General features: G+C 52.7%; 11 protein-coding genes across 11 annotated transcripts; 8 read left to right on the top strand and 3 right to left on the bottom strand.

Moving 5' to 3' along the window:
- Positions 1-436: 436 nt before the first annotated feature.
- ColSpa_01256 (acetate transporter protein patA) lies at positions 437-1,367 on the top strand (the record flags this gene model as incomplete). The annotated part of the gene is made up of 5 exons (XM_049267468.1): positions 437-514; positions 591-786; positions 843-953; positions 1,017-1,218; positions 1,268-1,367. The coding sequence occupies 5 exons, from the start codon at positions 437-439 to the stop codon at positions 1,365-1,367; spliced, it is 687 nt and encodes a 228-aa protein (XP_049123425.1).
- An 824-nt stretch (positions 1,368-2,191) lies between these two features.
- Positions 2,192-3,664, top strand: ColSpa_01255 (dibenzothiophene desulfurization enzyme C; the record flags this gene model as incomplete). Its single annotated transcript, XM_049267467.1, has 4 exons — positions 2,192-2,493; positions 2,545-3,018; positions 3,041-3,179; positions 3,254-3,664. 4 exons carry the CDS (start codon positions 2,192-2,194, stop codon positions 3,662-3,664), a joined length of 1,326 nt encoding a protein of 441 aa, XP_049123424.1.
- A 560-nt stretch (positions 3,665-4,224) lies between these two features.
- On the bottom strand, positions 4,225-5,805 carry ColSpa_01254 (mitochondrial RNA-splicing protein MRS4; the record flags this gene model as incomplete). The annotated part of the gene is made up of 7 exons (XM_049267466.1): positions 4,225-4,361; positions 4,454-4,625; positions 4,683-4,869; positions 4,943-5,060; positions 5,149-5,275; positions 5,361-5,447; positions 5,506-5,805. 7 exons carry the CDS (start codon positions 5,803-5,805, stop codon positions 4,225-4,227), a joined length of 1,128 nt encoding a protein of 375 aa, XP_049123423.1.
- Positions 5,806-6,706: 901 nt separating this feature from the next.
- Positions 6,707-7,639, top strand: ColSpa_01253 (oxygen-dependent coproporphyrinogen-III oxidase, mitochondrial; the record flags this gene model as incomplete). Its single annotated transcript, XM_049267465.1, has 1 exon — positions 6,707-7,639. The coding sequence occupies one exon, from the start codon at positions 6,707-6,709 to the stop codon at positions 7,637-7,639; it is 933 nt and encodes a 310-aa protein (XP_049123422.1).
- Positions 7,640-11,173: 3,534 nt separating this feature from the next.
- Positions 11,174-12,344, top strand: ColSpa_01252 (uncharacterized protein; the record flags this gene model as incomplete). Its single annotated transcript, XM_049267464.1, has 2 exons — positions 11,174-11,554; positions 11,583-12,344. 2 exons carry the CDS (start codon positions 11,174-11,176, stop codon positions 12,342-12,344), a joined length of 1,143 nt encoding a protein of 380 aa, XP_049123421.1.
- Positions 12,345-13,015: 671 nt separating this feature from the next.
- On the top strand, positions 13,016-13,621 carry ColSpa_01251 (uncharacterized protein; the record flags this gene model as incomplete). Its single annotated transcript, XM_049267463.1, has 1 exon — positions 13,016-13,621. One exon carries the CDS (start codon positions 13,016-13,018, stop codon positions 13,619-13,621), a length of 606 nt encoding a protein of 201 aa, XP_049123420.1.
- Positions 13,622-13,807: 186 nt separating this feature from the next.
- ColSpa_01250 (ceramide glucosyltransferase) lies at positions 13,808-15,484 on the bottom strand (the record flags this gene model as incomplete). The annotated part of the gene is made up of 2 exons (XM_049267462.1): positions 13,808-15,338; positions 15,387-15,484. The coding sequence occupies 2 exons, from the start codon at positions 15,482-15,484 to the stop codon at positions 13,808-13,810; spliced, it is 1,629 nt and encodes a 542-aa protein (XP_049123419.1).
- Positions 15,485-16,478: 994 nt separating this feature from the next.
- Positions 16,479-19,013, top strand: ColSpa_01249 (putative tRNA-splicing endonuclease subunit tsp-4; the record flags this gene model as incomplete). Its single annotated transcript, XM_049267461.1, has 1 exon — positions 16,479-19,013. One exon carries the CDS (start codon positions 16,479-16,481, stop codon positions 19,011-19,013), a length of 2,535 nt encoding a protein of 844 aa, XP_049123418.1.
- Positions 19,014-20,408: 1,395 nt separating this feature from the next.
- On the top strand, positions 20,409-21,270 carry ColSpa_01248 (rhamnogalacturonan acetylesterase RhgT; the record flags this gene model as incomplete). The annotated part of the gene is made up of 2 exons (XM_049267460.1): positions 20,409-20,723; positions 20,812-21,270. 2 exons carry the CDS (start codon positions 20,409-20,411, stop codon positions 21,268-21,270), a joined length of 774 nt encoding a protein of 257 aa, XP_049123417.1.
- Positions 21,271-22,574: 1,304 nt separating this feature from the next.
- ColSpa_01247 (gamma-butyrobetaine dioxygenase) lies at positions 22,575-24,089 on the top strand (the record flags this gene model as incomplete). The annotated part of the gene is made up of 1 exon (XM_049267459.1): positions 22,575-24,089. The coding sequence occupies one exon, from the start codon at positions 22,575-22,577 to the stop codon at positions 24,087-24,089; it is 1,515 nt and encodes a 504-aa protein (XP_049123416.1).
- A 448-nt stretch (positions 24,090-24,537) lies between these two features.
- Positions 24,538-25,899, bottom strand: ColSpa_01246 (protein SGT1 A; the record flags this gene model as incomplete). The annotated part of the gene is made up of 2 exons (XM_049267458.1): positions 24,538-25,062; positions 25,129-25,899. The coding sequence occupies 2 exons, from the start codon at positions 25,897-25,899 to the stop codon at positions 24,538-24,540; spliced, it is 1,296 nt and encodes a 431-aa protein (XP_049123415.1).
- Positions 25,900-26,091: the final 192 nt, after the last annotated feature.

Below are 26,091 nucleotides of genomic sequence, written 5' to 3'. Positions count from 1 at the left end.
CAACTTTAGTGTGGGGCTCCCCACTATCCATCGCTCCATTCATCTAAGAATGGCGCGAGGTGGGATTTCTGCGAGATCTGCGAACCTTGTTCAGATGCACAAATTGATTAATTGCAACGAGCCCAAGCTCTAAGCTCTGAGCTCTGAGCTGCTCTAAGTTTTGTGTTCTTGGAACGAGCAAGGAAGCTAACAAATTCCGGAAGGCTTACTGTGTTTGGAGAGCATTTTGTCTTATCGTCCTTTGCTTTCTTCCAATTCATTAACAGGATTTAAGTTGGAAATCAGCATCCAGTTTTTCCTCCTTCATCTCGTTATTGGTTTACGGCCTACTGTGTCTAATCTTCATATTTGTCAATCTTTGTCACCCAAGATGTCTATCCACTCTTCAGCCCGAAATGGGGCAAGCGAGAAAGGGATCGAGACCACGAGGCCTGAGATGACTCTGGAGAGATCCGAGACGGTCCAAATCAATGCGTCTCGGTTTCCAGCATCAAGATCACTACCAACTGCTGCAGTAAGTCAGCTCTCCAACGAGCACAACTACTTCGATTATCTCTAGAAAATCCGGCTTCTAACCCGCGTGTTGACAGACCTCGTTACCCATTGGGGCTTTCTCTACAACTTTGACAACACTTTCGCTAAGCTTGATGGAATGGCGAGGAGTTACCACAACAAATGTCTACATCGCGAATTTCTTCTTCCTCGCTGCGTTTGGCCTCCTGATCTCGGCTCAGTGGGAGCTTACTGCTGGGAACGGTTTCGGATACAGTGTCTTCAGTGCTTTCGGTATGTTACTTTCCAAGTCACGGATTGCATGACTTGTTCATTAACATTGACTCTAGGGCTGTTCTATGCAGGCTACGGAGCTATATTGACTCCCTCGTTTGGGGTAGCTGCCGCATACGGCGATGATATTCAGCAGTATAATAATGCGTTGGGACTTTTCATGATCAGTGAGTTCTGACGTGTACAATATTCAGGTTTCTAACGGAAGGAACTAATTGCTTTCTTCACAGTCTGGAGTGTTTTCGTTCTCGCATACTTAGTAGCATCTCTGCCAACTAACGTCGTTTATATCTTGATCTTCGTCTTCGTAGAACTTGCCTTTATGACTATTGCTGCGAGTTATTTCGCTGCAGCAGATGGTAATAAATCGGCCTCGACCGGACTCAAGAAGACCGGCGGCGTTTTCGCATTTCTCGCGGGACTCGTTGGATGGTGAGTTTAATACACTCATTCAACCAACTACGCCACTAATGTTTCCCAGGTATCTCACTTTCCACCTGCTACTGAAAGATTCGGTCGTGGAACTGCCATTGGGAGACACATCCCAGTATTTCCCAAAGACCAGAAAGAACGTGGAATAGTGCCGTCGTGAAATGGGAAAACTGTCCTCCTGATGGATTGTGTATATGGATTGGTGGGGGAGCAATGGAATCCTAAAAATTCCGCATCATGCCAATAGTCGTCTCCACGACCCAGTCAAGCTCGAACCATAATGTGCAATAGCTATCCCAAACCTTAATTACTAGTTCCGACGACAGATATGGTTCGGGAGCGCGAAGCAAGTTCCAAGTGATGATCAGCCAATTTCTTGATTAACCTTTGATTGCTGAAAAATAGCGTGGATTACGAGCTCAACGTCCGATGCAACGTCGCTTCAGCACAGCAGCTTGAATCACAAGGAATTCGGAACTGAGGTAGCATGTTTGCTCAAACACACATTCAGCTGACAGTGACAAACAACACATATCCTTGCATGGGGGGGGGGCGTTCTTTGGATGTTACTCTGTCCCTGCATGGCCCGTTTGCACTCGGCGTGGGATTTTGGGGGCCGGACGCGGTGGAGAGCTGCAGATATGACATTTATTTCACCAGTGACGATTGCGACATATCACAACATACCGGTGGAACCTTGCGCCAACGGCGGGAAGAATTGCCGACCACCACCCAACCGTCTGGCAATGTGAGGGGCTTAGACTCCCATGTATTAAGTCCATCGAATGCGCATCGTATCACCTAGTTTGAACCAAACAATATCCAGCTTCGCAGGCATCACACATTCGCAGTGATCTCAGTCTTGTTCTTCAAGCTCTACTCCCTCACACTCCCTCATCTACAATCCACCTTTGGAGTTTAAGGTCCACTCTATTTCATAGCATCCATTCAAGCTTGTATTGAGCGGGATACGATGACCAGTAACGCCCACATCGTGCCGTCCACGGACCCCAAGGTCTACGATGAGTACAAGACAAGATGGTCAGAGCTTCCCACCGACGAAACCAGTTGGTTGCAGCGAGCCAAAGAGGTTGCGTCTGTTCTCGCTCAAGATGCTGCGTTACGTGAGAGAGAGAACAAGTCGCCTCGGGCGGAGATCGCACTTCTCAAGCATTCTGCACTCTTGAAGGTCCTAGGCTGGAAGAAGTACGGTGGTGGCGAGCAGCCATGGAGTGTTGGCTACAAGGTCATTCGTGAGGTTGCTAAAGGAGATGGGTAAGAGTTTGTCCAAATGGCATAAACGCGCCTTCTGACTAGCTGCCCTAGTTCAATTGGAATGCTCCTGGGTTACCACTTGCTCTGGTCAACTACCGCAAACGTCATTGGAAGCTCGGAGCAAGCAGACCGCTTTCAAAATCTGATTATCTCAAACAATTACTTTGTTGGAGGAGCAGTGAATCCCCGTGACAGTGATCACAAAATCATCTCGGACGGCGACAAAGTTGTCTTCAACGGTTTTAAGAACTTCAACACGGGTGGAGTCATCTCCGATTTGACGGTGCTTGAAGGTGTGCTGGAAGGCACAGAAGACCACCTTTACGCCATTGTAAAGACGGACCAACCAGGAATCATATTTTCTCACAACTGGGACAATGTAGGATTACGCCTCAGCGAATCTGGAAGCGTCAAGATTGAAAACGTCACTGCGCCTTGGGCTGACGCCCTGGGGTGGAACGCTAACGAAAAGAAGCCAGATCCGTCGATTCTGAACATCCCATTTGCTACTTTGCTTCTACCAACGTAAGTCAGCTACTGCTTACAGTACCTACTGTATTCTGATGATATGGAACAGGATTCAATTAGTATTCAGCAACTTCTACATCGGCATTGCCTGGGGTTCCTTAGACTTTGCATCGGCTTATACCCGGAAGAACACTCGTGCCTGGCCTTTCGGCGGCGATGTAAGTATTCTTCATCAGTCTCATGAAATGCGCAAGACAACAGAAAGAAAAAGTAAATAACAGCGTACCTGTAGAACAAGGAAAAGGCAGAGGATGAGTTCTACATCCTTTCCACCTACGGCAATTTCCTCGCCCATCTCCGCGCTGCCGATGCACTGGCCGACAAGGCAGGTCTTGAAATCGACAAGCTGTACAAAAGCTCTGGAGACACATCAGAAAGAGCCAAGGTCACTGCACAGGCTAGAGGAGAGGCAGCTGAGTGGGTTGCTAGCGTCAAGGTCACTGCAACTGATACAGGCTTGCGGGTGACATCAGGTGTGTTTGAAGTCACCGGAGCTAAGGCTACCGCGACCAAAGTTGGACTAGACAGATTCTGGAGGGACATCAGGACACATAGTTTACATGATCCGGTGGCTTACAAAAACCGTGAGCTAGGAAGGTATCAGCTGCTGGGTGAGATTCCCGAGGCTACATGGTACACCTAAAAGATAATGGGACATAGGGCGACAAATCAAGACGTGATTCCCCCATAGGATATCAAGAACACCACCGCCGAATATCATGGTTTAGGTCCATTGTACTAGCTTTCTTGTTCGGAAGCATATGTGGGTAGTGCTCTGTGACAACTATGTACCTAATCAAGTTATCGTAAACATGATACCAGAGTGAAACGACTTGTAAGTCACATTTAGAGATACGGATATGGCAAAAGACTCTTTACTGGCCATTGGGTGCGGATTTCTATGTATACCGTATGCTCACAGTTGCGGCCATTCGCCTGATGTGCATACTTCTGTGAGCAAATCCACTTCTAAAGAGCAGTAATCATCGAGGCCAAAGTAACACTTAATAATAACCGCACACTGTCTCCTACTAAACATGAGATTTACGTCAGTGGAATAATTCCCCCCCGAATAGTCGTTATGTATGACAAAAGTCAAGCTGAGCTGAGTTGCAATAACATCAAGAGCGTGTCTTGTTCTCCCAGCTAGAACAGGAAGTGGTCAGTCGGCTTCGAACCATTTCTGCAGCGTGGTTTCATAACTCACAGATCGAGGAAAAGCTTCCAAAGGATGGAGAAGAGAATGCCTTGCAGACCGTTGGCGAGTATGCGGGTCTTGAGACCACGCCCAAGGAAACCGAGGAAGCCGTCTCGCTGAATAACGAGCTTTGCTGCCTTTGCTGCAAGTTGGAGCAAACAGAAGTCAGTAAAGTAGTTCGTGACCATACAATTGACAGGGAGATGTATGGAGCAGTGTAATGCAACAACTGACAGTAGGACACCTGAGTGTCATTGACCTGCCGATAGGTCTTTACCACTCTTAAGGAGTTTGACACAGAGTCCGAGATGACAGACGCGCAAAACCCGATGATAGCAAGACGGAGAAGCCATAAAAAGATCTTGCCCTTTTCCGGCTCTGGGATGTTCGCGGAGAGGTAGTTGTACTGTCGTCATCAGTAAGTCATCACGGCACAAGTAGCAGGCAGGATTTATCTGCTTACTGTTCCAAACCAGGGGTAATGCCCAACAAACGTCGCTGCGGCTGTCGCAAAAGCACCCCACCACAAGCTTCCAACTCCATGTGTCTTGACACGCTGGCGGAGGATGGCGGTACCTTTGGCACCTTGGGCCTGCAGTGTGGTCTTGAGGGTGTCGATGGGCGTGAGGATCATGCGGAACGCAGCAGCGCTTCATTACGAGTTCCGGTTAGCCAATCCCCACAGGCTTATAATTAATAAGCTATCAATGAGCTAGAACTTACCAGAGGGAAGCAAAGATGGTCTTGATGAGCGTAGGAAGCTGGTTCAGGAAAGAGTTTGACTCAAGGAGGGCGAGGATGCCGGCGTTAGCGGCGGTGTCACCGAACCTAGATACGGGACCTATCGTTGCGATGATTAGTTTGCGGTCACTAAGAAGTAGCATCCGAGAGAAGAATGGCCTCTCGCCTACATGTTCTTGGGGGCGTACCTTGAATAAGTGCAGCTCCAATACCCTGATAGTATCTTCGCACCCCACCATCCTGATAAAGTGTACTGATAGCCTCTTTGAACCCAGCTCCAAATCGGTATTGATAGTTCATTACCGTCCTTATAGGCTACGCAAGAATTTTGTTAGGGTGATTGCGGTGCCGGAGCGAGGCTATACGCCATGCAGGAAGGTTGTCGACGATTCGTACATACCATGAGAGTCAACACCTGCAAAACCATGGCCGCAGCGCCGCTCAAGCCGCCACCAAGGGCCCTTTTCAGCGCTGCTTTAAGATCAAACTGCGTCATAATTAGTTACTGGGTTGTGAGGAATTTCCAAAGCAGCTGAACAACTCACATTCGTGTCTTTGGCATCAATCCAGCCTTTAATGAAGATTGCCAAAAAGAAAATCGCAAGGACAGTCCAAAAAGCTCTCCACAACCACCAACTGGTCGTGCGCTTCTGCTTTCCTTCCCCTTCATGAGACGCAACAAGAGGAACCTGCTCCGCGTCTTCGTGCTCCTCAATGCGGTCGTGGTCGTCACTCCGGTCCCGGACGGATCGCTCGTTTGCCTCGTCTTCAACGGACGTCCCCAGGAGCGGGGTCCGCTCATCCGACGCCTTCCGCTGGCTTTCCAAATCTTTCTGAGTTGCCATGGTCTCAACGCAAAGTAATGAGAGGATCGAATTAGTTAGATGGCTTCGAAGATGTTCCGGTAGAGTTGACAGCCGCCAAGTTCAGTACTCGGACTATTACTAATTGATAGTTGTTTCGCTATCGCGTGCATGCGGGGGGTTATCGCGTGCTTTGAAATCCGATGGGGCGGCCCTTTCGGCTACGCCACAACAATCTTCAGCCACATCTCAACCTGACAGGGGTAAAGTTGAGATGATCTCAAAGTCTTGACATCACCATATTTATGCAAAATCATTCGTTTCGAACGATGGACTCAACCTATTGTGCAAATAAGTTGGGCTATTTAATTCGAAAAAAACTACTGTCATTGGTTGCTTTACTGTTTAGCATATTAAGCGATGGGACCAATAGGGACCGTTGCCCTCTGTCGTCCTAAAGCCCCTCAGGCCTCTTCACAAGTTCCATTATGAGTATGGTTTTGCGATTTTGACTCTGGAATCAAAATGAAATGATCTTCTTTTGAAAATCCCCGAATAAAGAGTGTGCAAACTTAAGCATAGCACTTCACCCACCTGATTCTCAATGGTGGTAAAGGCCACAATCAGCATCTCCACTTCCCTTGTCATCAAATTCGGAAGGTGCAAATTGCTGGAACCACTGTGCCGCACAAGCAAGCCATGAAGTTGATTGGCCGATAAGACCACCACCAAGATATAGCCCGCCATTGTTTTAGAGGGAATTTATGAGTCTCCAGATCTCTCCTGAGTGTGACGGGACAGTCAAGAGGATCGCTATTCAGTGCACTCTAGGAACTGAACCATGGTTTGTGTACCTTTGCTCTTTCTCGAATGTAAAGTGGGTTGTGACTATATTGACCACGATGGACATTAGGCAATCTCGCAAGAAGATGGACAGTTGCCCATGCGCATTCGCATGGAGCATTTCATCCGAAAGAAGCAGCAAGAGATCATCTCGGCTCTGGAGAAAGTAGACGGGACGAAGTTTCGGACAGATGAATGGGAAAGGCCAGGCGGAGGCGGTGGGGGCCGGACATGTGTTCTACAGGATGGCAATGTGTTCGAAAAGGCGGGCGTGAACATCAGCATCGTGCATGGGAAGCTGAACAGAGCGGCGATTGAGGAGATGCGGCATAACCACAAAAGTCTGGCGACAGATGCTGCGGATTTGGAGTTTTATGCGCTTGGTCTGAGTATGGTCGTTCATCCCAGAAATCCAATGGCACCAACAGTGCACATGAACGGCCGGTATTTCGAGACCGTCCGGTCAGACGGTTCAGCGCAGACGGCATGGTTTGGAGGTGGTAGCGACTTGACACCAAGCTACCTATTCGATGACGATGCTCGACATTTTCACCGAACTCTGAAGCAGGCTTGCGATGAGCACGATCCCGAATATTATCCCAAGTTCAAACAATGGTGTGACGAGTACTTCAACATCAAGCACAGGGGGGAAAGAAGAGGTATTGGCGGCATCTTCTTCGACGACCTTGACAAAGACATTTCGGATCCTGAAAAAGCATTTGTATTCGCTCAATCAGCCATTAACGCCTTTTTACCAGCATACATCCCTATTGTCGAGAAAAGAAAAGATTTGCCGTATAACGACAAGGAGAAGGAGTGGCAACAGATGAGAAGGGGACGATATGTGGAGTTCAATCTTGTGCATGATCGGGGGACGGCGTTCGGATTAAATGTTCCTGGTTCGAGGGTTGAAAGTATCTTGATCAGTCTTCCGACGACGGCTCAGTGGAGATACATGCACGATGAGCCAGATCCCGAAAGCCGGGAAGGAAAACTGCTCGAGGTACTCAGACACCCCAAGGATTGGGTTTAAGTTGGCTTTACCTGCGTAACACCAAAGTTGCAGAGAACCACATGATTTTCCAAGAATAGTCAACAATGAGTCCGTGAAGTTGAATGGTCAATCACCGCCTTGTCACATCTCGCCTAGTTCGCCACGCACTCCCAGTTGTTCTAATCCTTGTAGTCTTCAATTCCTTTCAAAAAAACATCGCGTGTGGGCCAGCGGCAATGTCTGCGCTTGTAGTCGATACCAGCGCTCTTCGTTTTGTTGACATACGCAGTTCCAGTGACATGCTCAGGGGCAACGCTCTCTTCTACCCAACGAACCATGGCCATTAATACGTTCTCCTCTGGGTCCACTACCAGCGGCAACATAACGTGCAAAAAACCAAGTTGGTAAAAGAACGTACAAGTAAATGTCTCAATGAACGAGGTACGTGGATGCAAAACCGTTGCAGGAATGTGCAAGAAGTCCAAATATTATAAGCAAATTGGTGGCTTCATTCGAGCATGAACTGGGATAGGAGCCATAAGGATAAGGTGAGCATTTCATACTTTCCATGGTGCATGTACGTTCTAAATCACGGTTCGTTGAGACGTTGAGACAGATGATTATTGCATGATATGTAGCCAAGTTCTCTACACTATTTGGGTTAAAGGTCTGGGTGGTTTGAACAGGGTGGTGGATGTTATGCAGATCCATATCCTCTTATCCCTCACTCTTGTTTATCACGGACTCCTCATATAGCTGGCCGAGGAACTTTCGGTGAAAATGCGTGGTTCGACTTTGCTCTCGGTTATGATGCAAGGACCTTACCTTTCATGCTTGGTTCGACACAGCGCAAGCCTCCCCATGTCTACAGTGCGTTTCTCGGTGAAGAGTCATTCCTTTGGCAACTCCTAGTCGTGAAGTCATGGAGGTAGGGATAATGCAGTACTACCGTCACCTCTAGCCGTGCGACGCTGGAGCTAGAAAACCTGGTGACAAATCAGACAAATAATTTCGAATCCATCAACGAGGTAGGGGAAATGAACTTCTACCCCCCTCCTGTCTACGAAGACCCTTGCTGTTTAGACTGTGCCCCATCGTTAGCGCATCAACCTTGACATTTGCCGATCAAGCCAAGAAGGCGGAGTGTCAGGATTCGTAGATGGCAGATAGCACGGCAGTTGTTTGTACATAAGGTCATAATTGCTTGATGATGATTTTGTGATAATTAAAGGATATCTCAAATGAACACTCAAATCCCGACAGACCCTCAAGCATTGTAGACTTCGATCCAGTATGCTTCCGTTTCGGGCCGCTTCGATGCCGAAGTGTGGATGGTAAGTGGTCTGGCAGTCTCCCTGTGTTGTTAGGGGGGGAGTGGCAACCTCTAGGTTTGCGAAGACATCTGCGCCATAGACCTCGGATGACTCTACTCCATCTATGGGATATGTCGATGTCAACCCACTCAATCGAACATGACGTTACAATTAGAACAAGGTGGATATATTCTGTTAGCTGAGAAAATATAGTAATCAGAAGCAGATGTTTCCAAGGGTAGTAAAATGATCAAAAGAGACAGTGAGACAGTGGGGGAGCTCTATATCTAAGCTTTCATTCAAAATGCATTTCAACACAGACACCGGTGAAGAGTGAACAATCTGCCAGCATGATAGCACACCGACTCAATGTCACAGTGGTAAGATTGAAGTACAACCGTAAGTCTCTTTTTTTGTGGATTGCAGAGTATTAAATAGTAATATCCTTTGAACTCCACGGTAGGGAGGCTGTACCCTTACCAGGTGTTAACCTGTACACCAAACAGACCTACCCACCTCCGCCATACGAACTTAATTGCAAACGTTTGCCCAACACTCATCCGTCTAACGCTGTAGTGAGCGAGAGTCATTTGTGTCACCTCAACTGCGCTGTGAGTCAAAGAGCTATAATGGGCACTAGTCCGTGTTTTCAAATGACGCGGGCTGTGTTCCTACGACCCACCTCCAGCCTGACTAAGTTTGTGAACATCTAGAAGGTTGGCAACAGTTCTCATCCTACCTGCTCTTCGGGCCCTTGTGCTGTTTTGCTGGAACCCGGAAAGACGACAACGAGGCAGGTTGGCTTACGAAGCCGATATTGACACACACACACACACACACACACACACACACACACACGCACCAAGAGACCAAGAGCGTCAATGCTGGTCCTAACTACTTAACCACGTGTGCTAATTTCTCTTTTTTTTTTCTCCTTGGTGGGTTTTCTTGTCAATGTGGCTTTCATTGGAGGCTCCGGCTCCGGTAATGGTCACTGCAGGTTAGTCAACCTTTTTGGTGATTGGTACGACCCCTGCTGGAAGATGAAGGTCAGATTGAACTCATCAATAGTCACTATAGTCGCCTGTCGAGACTTCAAGACATAACTTTTACTCTTCGTTGCATTGGTGGCTGCTACTGGGAATAGATTCAAGGCGCTGGCCACAAAAAGCCAGCCTTGCTGACATTTGGTCGACTAAGTCGCCTATCAATATGTAATTATCCCAAGTCGAGGTCTGTAAGCGCCACAGGGCTGCGTTTGCCGACCAATAAACTCATAATCCGGAGCAACCCCCACTCTGGATTCGTAGAACTTGGATGGAGCAGGGTGAGCCCATTTGTCTTTATTTCTACGCAAACCCAGCAGTTGTAGGCTCATCTCAAGCGCTCGAAGTCTATAACATAATTCTAGATCTTCTACCTGAAGGATGCTGTGCACTTACTGCCAACGGGTGTTCAACCAAAAAATGGAGCACGGTCAGGGTGGTCGCTGGTTCGCTGAATCGAAATGGACCGCATCTCTCGCTGATATCCGAGTCAACGGCCCTACGTGTGTCGCCTGCCACGCTATTGTGCGTGGACTGCAGGCAATCAACTTCGAGCAAGCAGAAGACCGATCCTTGAACATAAGAACTATTCTCTTTAGCCCCGGAACGCACGGCGGGCTGTTCAAGTCATTGCCGTACGCGACTGTCGATGTTTCCGACGCAGCATCACAGAAACACCTTTGTCGCCCCCAGGTACTCTTAGAACAAGTTGACACCGAAGGTACTGTGATTTCAAGACTCTCCGTTACCATCTCAACTCAACTCAGTCGTGTGTCACAGAAAATCTAGGTCTACACGCAAAAGTGACTAGCACAAGTACCGGCTCACCCGAAACTTAAGGCTTCATTAAGTCGTGTCTTCAACACTGCCAAGCCAACCACCAAGCCTGTCACGCCTCAAAGGCCAAGGGAGCTTGGTATCCAACTCGATTGATCGAATTCGAAGGCACCAGTGCTCGACTGATCGTAGCTACAGAAACCCTGCCCAAAGGCCCTTATGTATCACTCAGTCACTACTGGGGCGGCTCAGACATTATTAAATGTACTAGTAAGACGCTCAGCCAGCTACAAGAAGGAATCTCGCCGTCACAACTCCCCGCTACCTTCCGAGACGCCCTCAGCACTATCAACTCCCTGGGAATAACCTACATTTGGATCGATTCTCTATGCATTATCTAGGACTCCCCTTCCGACTGGACTGTCGAGTCAAAAACAATGCTTAACGTCTACCAGCACAGTATTTTGAATCTCGCCGCTACACAATCCCACAACAGCCATAGCGGCCTCTTCGTCAATCGCAAGCCAGAGAGTTTGATCTCCGGCCCATTTGCCATCTCTAACAGTGCTCTCAGTGGCTCCTTCATCGCCGTTGAGGCTGCACTTGATTCACCTCATTGGACCGCGGCAGTCGAAAACGTCCCGCTCAACACCCGTGGCTGGGTCTTGCAGGAACGCGTCATCTCGCCGCGCGTGGCGCATTTCACCTCGGATCAGGTAATTTGGGATTGTCTGGAGCTTACCGCGGCTGAGACTGTGCCCTCCGATGCGCAGGCAATGCCTCTTATGGTTCCGTCGAGTATTGGGCCGAAGCGCGAGGTGAGCTTGTTAAAGGTCCCCCCGAAAGCAAGATCGAGCCCTTGGCCAGTGGGGGGAAGTAGTACAGACGTACTCTCAATGCAACCTAACGTTCATCTCCGACAAGGTCATTGCTCTCTCCGGTGTGGTGGACTACTTGCGGCTCAAGCTCAAAGACAAGTTCTGTGCGGGTCTTTGGAGGGCACAAATGGAGATTCAGCTCTGCTGGTTTGCTGTGGAGCCGAGTAGCACGACACGGAACGCCATTGCGCCATCGTGGTCATGGATGAGCGTTTACTGTGCCATCAATATGCAGCAGCAACACGAGTACGACGGTTACGTTGTGAAACTGCTTGCGGAGGTCGTCGGGGTCGACGTGAAGATTGGGGCCGACGATGTTGATTGTATTCGGCTCCGCTGCATGCTGAATCTAGTCAGACTCGAGGCTCTGCCACAGCCTCAGTTGGTTGGCCGCGGAATGGAACATTTGGTTCAGCTGGCACTGGACACGGCTGATGCTGTCAAAGCAACCGGCGATTTGTTTTTTGTTCCTATATATGATGTACAGGAACCAAAAATGGCTGGGATTCATCGGCGATTCTCAGAGACCAGGGGCCTTCTTCTGGAGGAGGTAGACGAAGAGGCGGGGAAGTATTCGCGCCTTGGGCATGTCTTCATTTCAGCGCGATCAGACACGAAAAATCAGGAGTTCCCGGAAAGCTACCTTAGCTTTCACCAGGCTGGCGACCAGGACCGGCCCCAGGATGTAGAGAATCGTACGACAACTTCTCGCTTGATTACAGTTATATAGTCAAAGTCTGTTGGGGGGGTCAGGTCGCTGAAAGGGTGTATTGGCTTACAGTAAGTGGTGGTGCTAATGAGATGATACGACCAATTTTCTAACAATAACACTTTCTGCCAATAGCATTTGGAGCTTGAACTCGTAAATAGTAATCTTTGTGCTACAGAAAGGTGAGAGTTCTATTCGCAGAGTAATTAGTATATCGAAGTCTTGTCTAATACAAACCTTCCAGTTGAGATTATGACTTGCTACTTTCCCCCTTACACTAGCAATGTCAATCGCATGTTCTAAGCAAACTTGAAAACACCTCGGCTGACTACAACTAACTAAGCTGCCAGTGCGTCTAGAAAGTCCCGTTTAGTACCCTGTAGCATCAAAGTACCAGTATCAATTTAAAGAACGAACTTGAAGCGCTCTAAGGACATCGTCTTTGCGCCTTTCGCGCGTTGCTCCGAGATGATGCAGTGCTGACAGCCTTGGCCGGTATGACTCACATGCCAGTCCTCAATGGTAAACAAAAATCATCAGGAAAGAAAATAGAGCAAGATATCCAAAGTGAACAACTTATTTACAAAGTGAGCACTGACGGCCTCGGAGACAATGCTTTAGTTTTCAAAATAATCATAAGAAGAAAAAGAATAAAAGAAAAAAGAAAAAAAAAAAAAGAAAAGATTCCCATTATGGCTGCTTGCGAGGCAAACCCCAATGCGACAAAGTCTGAGTTCCTGCATACCGAACAACGGTTCTACCCCTCACAGCATGTTCTCATCTCTTGCGGCACCGTCCCCGTCGACCCCTACAGCCGTAAAATCGCAGTTCTCCGCGACAGCGCAGACGGCACCGTATCCCTACCAAAAGGCCGCAAAGAAATCGGAGAGGACTTACTGGCCACCGCCCTGCGCGAGACGCGCGAGGAGACCGGGCTGACGGTTGAGACCATGCCGCTCAAGGTCGCGACACGTGCCACACCAGCGCCGGCGCTTGAGGGCACCTTGTCCGTCGGCAAGAATCCGGATGCTACGGATGAATTGCTCACCTGCGAGGCATCTTCGGTGTGTGTGTATCCGTGTATCTATACTGGGGCGCTGAAGATTGTTTTCTGGTTCGCGGCCAAGGTGGATTCACGCGAGATCCCGCAAGATGTGACGCAGGCGCCTTGGGACAAAAATGTGAGGCTAGAATGGGTCGATGCCCAGAAGGCGGCAGCAATGATGGCGTTCAAGGCGGATGGTGAGGTAGCGAAGAAGGTCTTGGAAGATATGAGGAGCTCGAGCTATGAAATCTAGGAGGGAAGCCAACACGGAAGCTTTGACGCATGTGCGCAATTTGTGCTTTCGATACGGAAATAAGGTAGCTCAAGGGTTTATCACAGCCTACAAGCCAGAAACAGTCTGCGGAGAGCATAACAGATGGCAAAAGCTGTCATTATGAAGATGTATCATTAATTATATACTGAGTTATGCTATGCAGACCTAGTCTACGCGGTCTTTGCTTCTAGAACGCGGGTTATTCTCCGCGTTGGCGAAGCCATTCAAAATGCTGTGCGATGCCGTCGAAGGTTGCGAACCGATTTCCACCACACTCATATCCGAGCGAACGTTGAACGTCCGGCCTCTCCAGTTGACAGTCGATCCACAGAACACAGCCCAGGTCCAGATCGGCATAGCAAGAAATTCTCTTCCGATCCAAGCGGGTAGCCATTCCAAAAACGATCTAGGAGGAGCTCCGCCAGGTGTCGTGGTGCCTCTGGCAAATTTGGGCGTGTTCTCGTCGACTTCCATGGTGTATCCAGCATGGAGACGGTTGTAGGTGAACCAGTCGCAAACCATCCAGATGGTCACAAATGCCAGCCAGTACAGACCCGTAGCGCTCCACGTCTGCGCAGTACCGAAGGTGTTGTGGAACCAGGGAAGAGTGGTAACAGCAAAGGCAAAGTAGGCGCAGCACAACAGCGACTCGACGCCAGGCTCAATCAGCGTGGCGGCGAGGACTGTCCACTTGCGTGCGCGGAGCCATCGAGCACGACGCGCAAAGTATGCTTGGACAGACATGCCGGCCATTGGCTGAACGGCAAGGTCTCCCATAACGAGGCCATGATTTTTCATGCCTGGTAGCTTGGACCGCCACAGCAAGTCTCCGATTAGGTGGTCCTCGCAAATATATTCAGAGAAGTAGTCGATTCCCTTCGGCAGCTTCTTTCCGGCAGGGAAAATAGGGTTTTGCGCTGGGTCCGTCACCGTGTCCAGGTGAGACTTACGGAACATGTTGCTTTTGCCGACGGCGCAGGGAGCAACGCCGACGGTATTGATGGCGCTGTAAAACTTGGCGTGAGTTGTAGCCATGAACATTTCGTCAAGTCGACCGCCACCTTGCTTCTCGGCATAGTCGAGTAGGGAGTGACCATGGCCCGAGCTTGCACTTTGCGAGGAGCTGCCCTCCGAAGAAGACAACAGCGCTTGCGTTTCCGTCGAGGTATCTCGGGGAGAGACGTTGTCGACAACAATCGGCAGGAGGTGAACAAACTTATAGGGCTTGACTCGGCTTCCATCAGGACTGTATCCCAAAAGCTTGTCCACCATGCGCCCAGCAACACCCTTGGCAACCCAGATGTTGCAGTCCATGACCCAAATGATGTCCCCCTTAGCTTCCCGGTAGGCGCGGCTGATGTTCCTGATCTTCGGGTTGGGGCCAAGGTTGTCGATATGGCCGCCGCTACCGTGTAGCAGAGGGTCGTCCTCCTCGACCAGCACCCGCGCATCGAAGCCAGGGAAGTCTTCAACCAGCTTGACCAGGACCGGGTATGCCGGATCGCTCTTCTCGGCCACGCAAAGGTGGATCGTCAACTTGTCGCGCGGATAGTCTTGTCGAAACGAAGATGCGATGCAGTCGTAGAGGCCATACTCGAGACCCTTAACAGGGCGGATGATGGTGATGTGCGGCACATCTTGCTTCTTCAGCGAAGGGGAGACGGCTGGTTTCAGGCGCGAAGAGTACGAGAGGAAGCTAAGCAAGGTTAGTTGCGGTAAGTGAGGGGTTGGATTTCATGCTGACATTCTAATGATGCCGATAGATTGAACAATGTACACAAAAGTGCTCCAGCCTGCGCAGACGAACGCAATGGCTTGCACCGCCGAGGGCCAATTTGCCATGGCGTCAACGTATGATGTGGGCGTACGGAAAGGAGATGTGGCCCAAGACAAAATTGTCAGCTACTACCAAACGCCATGGGAGGAGAGAGCCGTCAGCAGATTGTAAGCATGGTAAAAACTCTACCCACAGAGCCTTCTAATAACCAAATTGGTTGTCTAATGAGCGAGCGAAGGATCGCTGTCCGAAAGTCGGTCGAACCAGAAAGGAAAGTCATGTGGCATCGAATTCCACGCGCCCCACCATTGCCGGCACGGAGCTCGCTCGCTCGCTCAGAGCTTGAGATTGCACGGGCATTAGCCACAGCAGACACCTTGCGCTCGAGGCAGGAAGCTTTAGGTTCAGACAAGGCATGTGGCTGGTGAAGCAGTTTCTCTATCTGGGTGTGGCTTGATCGGTCCCATCTGCAGCCGCATCCGTCTCCACCCGAGTTATTCCGGACGGGACGCACCCTGAAAAGAGTCAGACGGCGGGGACCTGACGGAAGCGAGCGATGGATACGGCGGATTCCTTTTTTTACGCTGAAATTTTCTGCGCGAAGCATCTTCCTTCTTCCCCAACCACACACGTCTGCCGCACAGGATCAAGCTACCTCGAAAAAGTGAGGTGATTTTTCGGCTTGAATGGCCCAATTGACGGGTGATCTGGCGGCTAGACGGGTGGAAAATTCCCCAAACAAGTAAGTTGCTGCGCGCTCTCTCTGTCAGTTCTTTCCTTCGTCCATGATGGCCGTAGCCGCTGAGCAAGGCTCTTCTCTTGTCGCGATCCTCGACTGTGCTCGCGGGAGCCTGCTCTTTGTCTCTTCCGTCTGTTTACTATGATGACACCATTACCCATTTGTGCGAAGAGGCGTCTTCATTGAACCTCGATGATGCCACAAATATAGACTACAACGGTATCTGATGCAAACACTTGATCATTCATTGAAATTGCGAACTTTCTGCAACGGACATCCAGCTAACCATTGCTCGAAGATAGACATGACTTGCTAGCACAATGTCTCAGACTAAGAACCCGGCTTCGCCGACTGCACAGGCTATGACGCCTGCTGCTTCGCAGAGCGCCTCGGGCTCTCCGACGACACCAAGGCCGAAAGGCCTACCGTTGTACAAGATCTACGAGTTGCCTGCTCCCATACGGACCTTTCCGCTCCCTAGCTTCTATCCGAATAATCCAATTTCTCTTTTCCATGTCCTGTTTGCATGGACGAAACAAACCTTGTTCCCACCGCCTGCTGAGCCGTCCATTGTGCACGAGGGTATCTGGTCCCCAGAGTCCAAATCTGTCAATATCACCGACGAGAAGTCCATGCGCGCGCTGTGGGAACAAGGGTTCTACGGCAAGGGCAACTTGAGTAGGAGTGAGCCCAATTGGCTGAAGCGCGAGCGAGTTAGGCGCGGACTAGTACCGGGCCATGTCAGCGAGCTGGTGACGGCCAGCAGACGTGAAGAGCGAAGACAGATGAAATGGGAGAGGGCCAAATCCGAACAAGAGGCCATCAGACAGTTACGGCTCCGAGAAGCACAACTAGCGACTCAGCTGGCGACCGATGATACAGTAAAGCCGTCAACTTTGGCTGCCGAGGCTGAAGAATTTTCACCGAAGCTCCCATCCAACCATGTTCCTGCCCGAGAAGCCTCCACAGACGCGGGATCCTTGCCTGAACCAACCTTCCCACTGTCTAAATCCGGGCCTGCGGCCAATGGCATCCAAGCAGATGTACCTGAAATATCTCAAGACGCACACCGAGTCACGCTCGTCGCCGAACCTGAGGTCCTTGATCTGTCCGTTGAAGACGATGCACCTGCAGCAAAGAAGACTGCCGATGGACCGGTCAATGGGGTGTCCTCTCACGTCACATCATCAACCATTACGCGACACTCTCAAGCACACATCGGCTCCGCCAAGATCGCCAAGCCCATTGACTTCTTACAATCAAGAGGAGAGGTGGAGGTCACTGTTGAATCAGAGATCGTTCTCAGGCCCGGTGACGTACTGCCCACATCTGTGCCATTGACCTGGGCGCCTGTCGGGCCGGCGGAACTGCTATCTCTCCCCAACTCCCACGCCTCCATGGCCAAGGTTGAGGATACCGAAGGTGTCTCGGAGAGCGTGGATGTTGTTATTGATAGAGACGTTACTCTTAAACCTGGCGACACTATCCTGGCTACTATTCCTCCTTCTCTGTCTGCGCCCGTTGGACCACTGGAGATTCTACGATTGCCGAATTCGCACATTCGGTTGGCCACCACGACCGACCAGGTTGCGAAAGCCGTAGTGAACGGCCACTTTGAGGCCGTCGGCAATGGGCAGTTGGAATCAGCGGATGCCAAGACTGTGTTAGAGAACGGAGCATCACAACACCCGGTCGCCAATGGCTACCACGCATCATCGGTCGTAGGCACTGTGTCTCCTGTCGGCCCATTGGAACTTTTATCTTTACCTAACGCGTACATACCGCTTGTCAACGGGATGTCGGTCGAAGCTCCCGAGACTGTCGATACTTCTCCTACTGGAAGCTCACCGACTGTACCGCAGAAGCTCTCCACGATTCACGAGGGTGTCTGCTTCAGTGACTCGGAAAGTAAAGGTCGGGCCGGAACAGGACACCTGATCAACGACCTGGTCAACAGTGACAAAGCGGCCCATTTGAATGGGTTGAACGGAATAGCGAAGTCGGCGGTTGCCTCTACTGAAATCCCATCGACGCCGAAGTCAGCCAAGCGCCGTAAGAGCGTTCGCTTTTCGCCTAAGGTTGAGTCGACCACCTACGAGCTTTCAGACCCTCCCAGTCCCAGTCTGGCTCTGTTCAACGGAATCAATGGCAAGGCCACACCGCCGGCCAATGGCACATCGCTTGGACCTGGCGTATTAGAGACGGAGACGAAGGACGTGACAAAGTCTGATAGCAAACCGCTCGACACCTTGACTGAAGTCGAGGCAGAGTCTATCGAAATCGTCAACAAAGAGCACCTCCAACTTACATCTGAGGAAGCCTTCTTCCTGACTTTCGGAATGGGTGCCCTCCGGGTTGTCCACCCCGCCACTAAGTTGCCGATTTCTACATCGGATCTCTTCAAGCTGTTCCGGTCGTATTCCTACTTTCCCTCTCGGGCCGCAGAAGAGCTCCAACCGGACGACGGCTTTCTAGTGAACTACGCCGTGTACCACCACTTCCGCTCGCTGGGGTGGGTTCCCCGAGCAGGCATCAAATTCGGCGTGGACTGGATGCTCTACGCCAGAGGACCCGTGTTTGACCACGCAGAGTTCGGCGCCATCATCCTGCCATCCTATTCCGACCAATGGTGGAAGGACAGCGATCGGCAGCTGCCGCGCAAGACTTGGCATTGGCTCCACGGAGTTGTGCGTGTCCTGTCGCACGTCCAGAAGAGTCTGGTCTTGGTCTATGTCGACGTCCCGCCGCCTCCTCAGTTCGACGAGGCTATGAAGAAGGGTCCTGCGGAGGTATTCAAGCTGTACAAGATCCGCGAGGTGATGGTCAAGCGGTGGTCAAGCAACCGCAACAGATGATTGGTTCCACAATCAAAGCTTAGGGCGGCGTTGCAGGGACATAAAGGTTTCGGAAGGGAGGCGAAAATACACAAGCAAGGATGCTTGAATCGATGGGCCAGAGGTCGGTCCAGACCAGGATTGGCTGTGTGTTTACGAACATTTGGGAACGTTTATGCCTGCAAGACGCACTGGACACATTACATTGTATGAGTAAAAACGGAAAAGTCGGAGGACGGCATCTTCGGCTCGCGGCACGCCATTGAGTCAATGGTACACTAGTATACCCCCAATTGTAAGATGATAATGAAGCAATGTATCTTTACAGCTAATTTGAGTGGTAACGACGCGCGACTTCATCTATACTCTCACTTCCATGAGTCAAGTTCTTGGTCTCCATGACCTTGCACGTGGAGAACGAGGTGGTGGTGCCGCACCATGGCCCAGACGCATTTGATTTTCGGCCTCCCACGCCCAGTCCGAAGCAAAGTTCATGGCTATGCCCTGGCGCTGCCCCGGCCTGCCTTCGTGTCCTAATGGGACGAACTGCGACGGCGAATTTCATTCCAGGGACCGAGACGAGTTGCGGGGCCGCCACAAGCGCGACGTAGACGGGCCCAAAACGGCTGTGTGTTTCCCGCCAGCTAACCCCCCGAACCCCGCGATCTCAGGGAATCCTTCCAGAGATCTGACTGGACCTAGTGCCGTCCGCTCGCCCGACGTGCAGTTGGGAGCTGCAAGCTAGCCATGCCGGCGGACGGAATATGCGCAAGAGCTGCACCGGATGACGTGGTAGATGCATCCCCCCCGGCTCGAGCCCCAAAAAAAAAACGTTGAACCCTTCGGAGAATCATTACAACCTTCCTTCGTTCTTTGGGCAATTTCATCCGAGAAAAGCTTAGCCACGTTTGAGCTAGTGGAGGGTGGGAAGGGGGGGATTGGAGGGGTAATGTATTAAACTTTGACCTTTTCCCATTGACGGAAGAAATCAAGCTCACCACCAGGAGTGGAGAGAGGGAGATCTGTCAATCCCAGTATCATCCCGGACCTGCCAGGGTTCAGCATCGCTTACCGGAACCTGCGGTGTAATTCATCTACGCTTCCTGGCTGGAACTTTGTGGAATTGCTTTTCGGATCACGACGAAGGAGCATCTGGGTTGGTTGGACTGGGGTTGGCTGGGTTGCACCAGGGGAGCTTGACTGGCCGGCATTACAAGGGACTCAGGACATTGGTTCGCAGCTGCTTTGCCCGCCGTATAAAAGGGGCGCGAGATGGACCCCGCCCATGAGGATGGAGGTCCGGTGCGACGAGGCGTCTCTTCTTCTCCTGCTTCAGCTTCACAGTCTTTACCACCAGGATCTCACGAAGCACCATCACAAACCCAAGAAAGGCCCGACAACCCCGAACCGAACACGATGAAGCCCCAAGCCTTGCTTTTTGCCGCGGCCCTGTTGCCGGGCTTTGTGACGGCGGCCCCTGCGGATGTCAAGGCCGCCGCGAAGCCGCCTGCTTTCTTCCTCGCCGGCGACTCGACGACGGCGGTGCAGTCCACAGGCGGTGGCGGTTGGGGCAACGGGTTCCTCGGCTTCCTCAAGAAGCCGGCGTTTGGCACAAACTACGGCCGCAACGGACGGACGACGGTGGACTACGTCAGCCTGGGGTACTGGGATACGGTCAAGAGCGCCGTCAAGGCCAACACGGCCAACTTTGACGTCTATGTGACGATCCAGGTGAGTTGATCCCTACGACCTTGCTGTCTTCCTCTTCCTGCATCTCCTCTTCGGGGCACGGAGGCTAATTTGGGATCTCCGTCTACAGTTCGGCCACAACGACCAAAAGCCCGAAAAGAACATCACCCTCGACCAGTACCAGACCAACCTCGGCAACCTCGCCAAGGAGATCAAGGCGCTCGGGGCGACGCCAATCCTCGTGACGCCGCTCACGCGCCGCAGCTTCAGCTCGGCGGGCGTGGTGACCAACAACCTCGCCAATGAGCGCGAGCGCACGATCGCGGCGGCGACGGCGACCAAGACGACGTACATTGACCTCAACCTCAACAGCCGCAAGTACGTGCAGGCCATTGGAGAGGAGAAGGCGCACTCGTACAACCTCGTCCCGAGCGACAACACGCACCTCAACGCCGAGGGCAGCGTCGTGTTCGGACGGCTGGTGGCGGACTTGCTGTTGCAGAAGGAGACGCAGCTGGCGCAGTGGTTCACGCCGAACAAGACGCTGAGCGATGAGATTTGGAAGGCGATTAACGGCTCATCCGTGTAAGAGGTCGAAATTGCGAGGCGGGAGGGCAGGTTAGCGTAGCGGACTGAATGTTGAGCCAGTCTGCTTCAATACTCAACTGTCATTTTCAGCATTCTCTGGAATCATTCATAATGTAGTGATGGATTGTATTGCGTCCAACTCCCAGTCAGACTAAATGGACTAGCTGGAAGTGTCGTGTGTTGGTGACTTTTGCGGTCGCAATGTACGACTGATCAGCTTGGAAAGCTGATTTGACTTTGATAAGTCTGGGTGTTGACTGTGTGCGAAGCTTCAGTTCCGCTGCGTCTCAATAGAATTGCCGCAGTAGCGATGGTTGGCGGTAAAGCACAGCCGCCGTAGACGCAGACAGGGGATGGGGCCGATGTAGTCAAATGACTGCCCGTTGGGATTCACAAGTAAACCAACTAAAAGCAGCTGTTACCCATGGGTCGTTGTTAGTCCCAGGCTCTCAACATCCATGTGAAGGAGGCTAAGCCACGCCGCATGAGATTCCCGTCGTCCGGCTGGGCCACCGGGGAGGAGCAGAGGAGGTCACGAGGCCGTATGCTCCGGGAGTTGAGTCGCAGCATTGACATGTGAATCAGATTGCTGCCAAGAGCTTGCTCGTACTCGAGTTTGATCCAAAGAGCCGACAGACATCATGGAGCTTCGCTGGTGAGATCCAATCCGGAGGAGTCGTTCAGTGAAAGATTGACGGCCCCGAAGATCTTGACTAGATGAAATCGGGTCTCACAAGAGCTTGGCTGACATAGTCATATAAAGGTGTGCGTAGATGGGATGAAGGAAGAACACCTAGAAATGCATCAAATGCATGTGAAAAAGAAAGAGAGAGAAAAAAAAAGGCCGATGACGGCAGAGCACCCCGCACACTGTACCACACACACCACAAACCCACCGTGCCCAAGCTGCCCCACGCTCCCCAGAATATGCCATCCGACCGAGGTTCGTCCCCTCGTGGCGGGCCCTGTCTGCCGCCCTAAACTCTGGGAGCTCCCGTCCCGCGGCCAACGGGGGAGGGAAGCTCTCCAGACATTGGACCAAACCCTTGTCCGCCGCGCTCTTTAATCGGACCATTGTCCACTCGTTCCTCTCCCCAGGACAACCTCCCCTCCCTCAGTTCATGCGAGATGATGAAGGCGGCGCAGAGCTGATCACCTCGTATTCACTATTTCTCTTTTCCTAGAGCAGCTTCCCAGCAGCTGCCGCGACTGCTTGTTTCCTTTCTTGTCGTAGCAAGCGATCCCCGGCCTCTAACCTCCATCTTAACCTCGACCTAGACGTGAAACTACTTCTCAGCTTCGACCATGGCTCTGGTAACAGCACTCCGCCCCGCGGTGCGCGCGACGGCAATCCTCAAGTCGGCCACAAGACCGTCTCTCTCCTCCCGTCTCCCCGGGCGCCGAACCCCCATCATATCCTTCGCCGGCGTCCACACCACGTCCTCCAAACCCCAAGAAGCCGCAGCCCTCCGTCAGAACTCGGATGTTGTCCGTCAAATCGAGATTGCCCAGTCTGCGGAGCCATCCGGCGATGAGCTTCGTCGCTCACTGCACCCCCTGTCCAGCTCGACGACAGGCCTGGCCCAGGGAGTCGAGGACTCGTCGGACGTCCTGCGGCACCCGCTGCGCTATGTAACTCAGCAAAAGGACCCCCATCTGCTCCACATTGTCGACGCGAGCACGGAGAAGCCGCGAGCCGTCTTCGACGCCGCTTGGCTCCGGGACCGCTGTCCCTGCCCGCAGTGCATCAGCCCGACTTCGGGCAACAAGGCCTTCGCCACCTCCGAGATCCCCGGGGACATCAGGTTCGCAGAGGTCCAGGAGCTGGCAGACGGCTCCGTCCAGGTCCGCTGGGACAACGACATCCCACGAGCTGCCGCCGCCGACCACGTCTCGGTCTTCCCCGCCACAGGACAAGATGCCCTCCGCGTCATGACGCTGGAGAAGCCCGTCCTCTTCGCCCGCCACGACTGGGCGCCCGACCACATGTCCAAGTTCGGCTGGACCAAGGAGACGCTCACCCCGCGCCTTCTGAAGATGCACTACGAGGACTTCATGTCCGGCGACGCCTCCTTCCGCGACGCCGTCCTCTCGCTGTCCCAGATCGGGCTGGTGTTCCTCACCGGCGTGCCGCAGACCGAGACGGCCGTCGCCGACATCGCCCTCAAGTTCGGCGCCGTCAAGGAGACCTTCTACGGCCGCACGTGGAACGTCATCTCCAAGCCCGACGCCGAGAACGTCGCCTACACCTCGTCCTACCTGGGCCTGCACTCTGATATGCTCTACCTCGACTCGCCGCCCCGCATCCAGCTGTTGCACTGCCTCGAGAACTCGTGCTCCGGCGGCGAGTCCATCTTCAGCGACGCCCTCCACGCCAGCAGCCGGCTCCAGCGCGACTCCCCCAACCACTACAGCGCGCTCTGCGCGTTCCCCGTCCCGTACCACTACAGCAAGCACGGCTTCTTCTACCGCCAGGCGCGCCCCGTCATCAGCCACGCCGAGGACCCCGACCTCCGCGAGGTCTGGTGGTCGCCGCCCTTCCAGGCCCCGTTCCCCGTCCACCGCACCGCCGAGCAGGCAGCCGCGTGGCCCAAGTGGCTCGCCGCCGCGCGCGCGTTCCAGGGCCTCCTGGAGGACCCGGCCAGCGTGTACCAGTGCAAGCTGCAGCCGGGCGAGTGCGTGCTGTTCGACAACCGGCGTGTGCTGCACGGCCGCCGCGCCTTCGACACGGGGAGCGGCCGTCGCTGGCTCAAGGGAACCTACGTTGCCGACGAGGATTTCAGGAGCATCCTGCGAGGCATTCCGCGAGAGGGAGACTAGACTTCGCTCTCGAGGCCCGGGGGCTATTCAAACAGTAGTATCTCGGGAAACACCGACTGCGGCGCCCTCCATCTTGGGTACATGATTGATGTCTGACGTTCCAATAAGGATTTCACTAGATGGGAGCATAGCTGATCACATTGCCGTAATGGCGGCACCACAGCAAATATGTCATTTGCCGTGGGATGCAGTCGCAATAGAATATTGATAATGATGGTCAACTGGCAAATACCAAGCCCATTTTGAATAAACCCGACGCCACGCCACGCCCAAGGAGAGCAGTAGACTCTCACGATGCCCTGATTTTCTTTCTTGTTGTACGTTAATAAAAAAAAGACGATGCCTCATAACCACTGCCAAAACGCCGTTATCGTCAAGGTCTGCCCACAAACCTCTGGTTGGAATCAATCACTGTTCTACGGGTTAAGCTGTCACTCGCCGCCCCCGTCTAAGAGTCCCACTTCTTAGCCTCGACGCCCTCAGGGGGCACGGTGTCGACCTTGCGGCTCTTGACGTCGTCCCAGTCGGTGCTGAGGGCGGTGCCGTTGCTCTCGGTGAAGCTCTTCATCATGGCGCGCTGCTGCTCGGGGGTGGCGCCCTTGTACAGCGTCTTGAAGAAGGCGTTGATATCGCGCTCGTCCTCATCGTCGATACCCTCGAGCTTGTCCCAGTTCTTGGGGCCAGACTTGGATGATGTCGGATAGGCGGGGCCGCTGGTGGTGGTGGCAGCGGGCTTCTGGGCTGTGGGTGCTGAAGGCTCAGCGGGCGTCGGAGCGGGTGCCGCGGTCTTGGGCGCCGCGGGGGCGGTGTCCGGGGAGCGCTTGAGGGTAGGCCATTTTCCTGCCTCGAGCTTCTTGAGGGAGAACTCAATCTTGTTCGCGGTGACTGTGTGCTTGGAGCCCGCGGGGTCAATCTGGCCCCAGAGGGGGATCGGGTACCAGGGTTCGTGGCCGGGGATGTGCGTCATGCGGATCTGCGAGTAAGCATAGTCAGTATGTCGGTCCAATATGATAGTAGTTCGGCACGAAGGAGAACATACCTCTTGATCGTCATACTCAACTTTGAACTCGTCCTTGGGGATGTTCTTGGCAAACACCGACACCGACATGGTGGCGTTGCTCTGGAAGAAGTCGACGCGCACATCCTTCTGGACCTCGGGCTTCTTGACTGCAGCCGCGGCCGCGGCCTTGACCTCCTCCTTGGTGATCTCTTCCTCCTCCTCTTCGGGCGCGTCCAGCGAGACCCCCGGGTCGTACTTTACCGTAACCTTCCTCTTCTCATCGTCCTCGGCGAGCTTCTCCAGTCCAACGAGGATCTGCAACCGCAGAGCGCACGTCGAGTTCCACAGCGCGCCATACTTGCTCGTGGCCGGATCCTCCGTCGCCCGCACCGCAGTCATCTCGTCCGTCAGCTCCTTCTTGGTAGCCGTCGCGAAGCCACGGCTGTCGACCTTGGGCTCCTTCCACTCCGGCAGGGACATAGTCTTGCCCTCGGACAGGCGCTGCGCCCAGGTCGCGCAGGCGTCCGCGTTGGCAAGCTCCCCGAGGCGGAAGTGCGCAACGGCGCGGCGGTACTGAGCATCGGTGATAAAGGCGCGGTTACCGCGGGCGGCAGCCGCCGCGTAGGCGAGCTCGGCGTCGCGGAGGGCGCGGCGGTAGTCCTTGGTGCCGATGTAGGCCTTGGAGCGACCGATGAGCCACTTGGGCGACTTTGTCGACTTGAGGGCCGCGGACAGCTTTTCGATGGCAAGGGGCCAGTCCTTAGCTTCGACGGCGTCCATGCCCGCCTGGCCGGCCGTGTATTCGGACATGATTGAGTCGGACTGTGATGAATGCTTGGGTGTGGTGATTAAATGCGAATGGTTCGCTTCGAGTAGTGTTGTTGTATGGTGTCTGAAGGTTGTACTCGCCCAAGGAAATGTCGTTGCGAGAATTGCGTGGTATTTTGAAGTTGGGAGAATGGGCAAATAAAGACAGTAGACAGCAAACGGTTGATGCAGCTG

The sequence above is a fragment of the Colletotrichum spaethianum genome, assembly GCF_022836535.1.
Source record: "Colletotrichum spaethianum MAFF 239500 DNA, contig02, whole genome shotgun sequence".
Lineage (NCBI taxonomy): Eukaryota > Fungi > Ascomycota > Sordariomycetes > Glomerellales > Glomerellaceae > Colletotrichum > Colletotrichum spaethianum.
The sequence above is the reverse complement of the archived record's forward strand: the minus strand, read 5'-3'. Positions and strand labels throughout refer to the sequence as shown.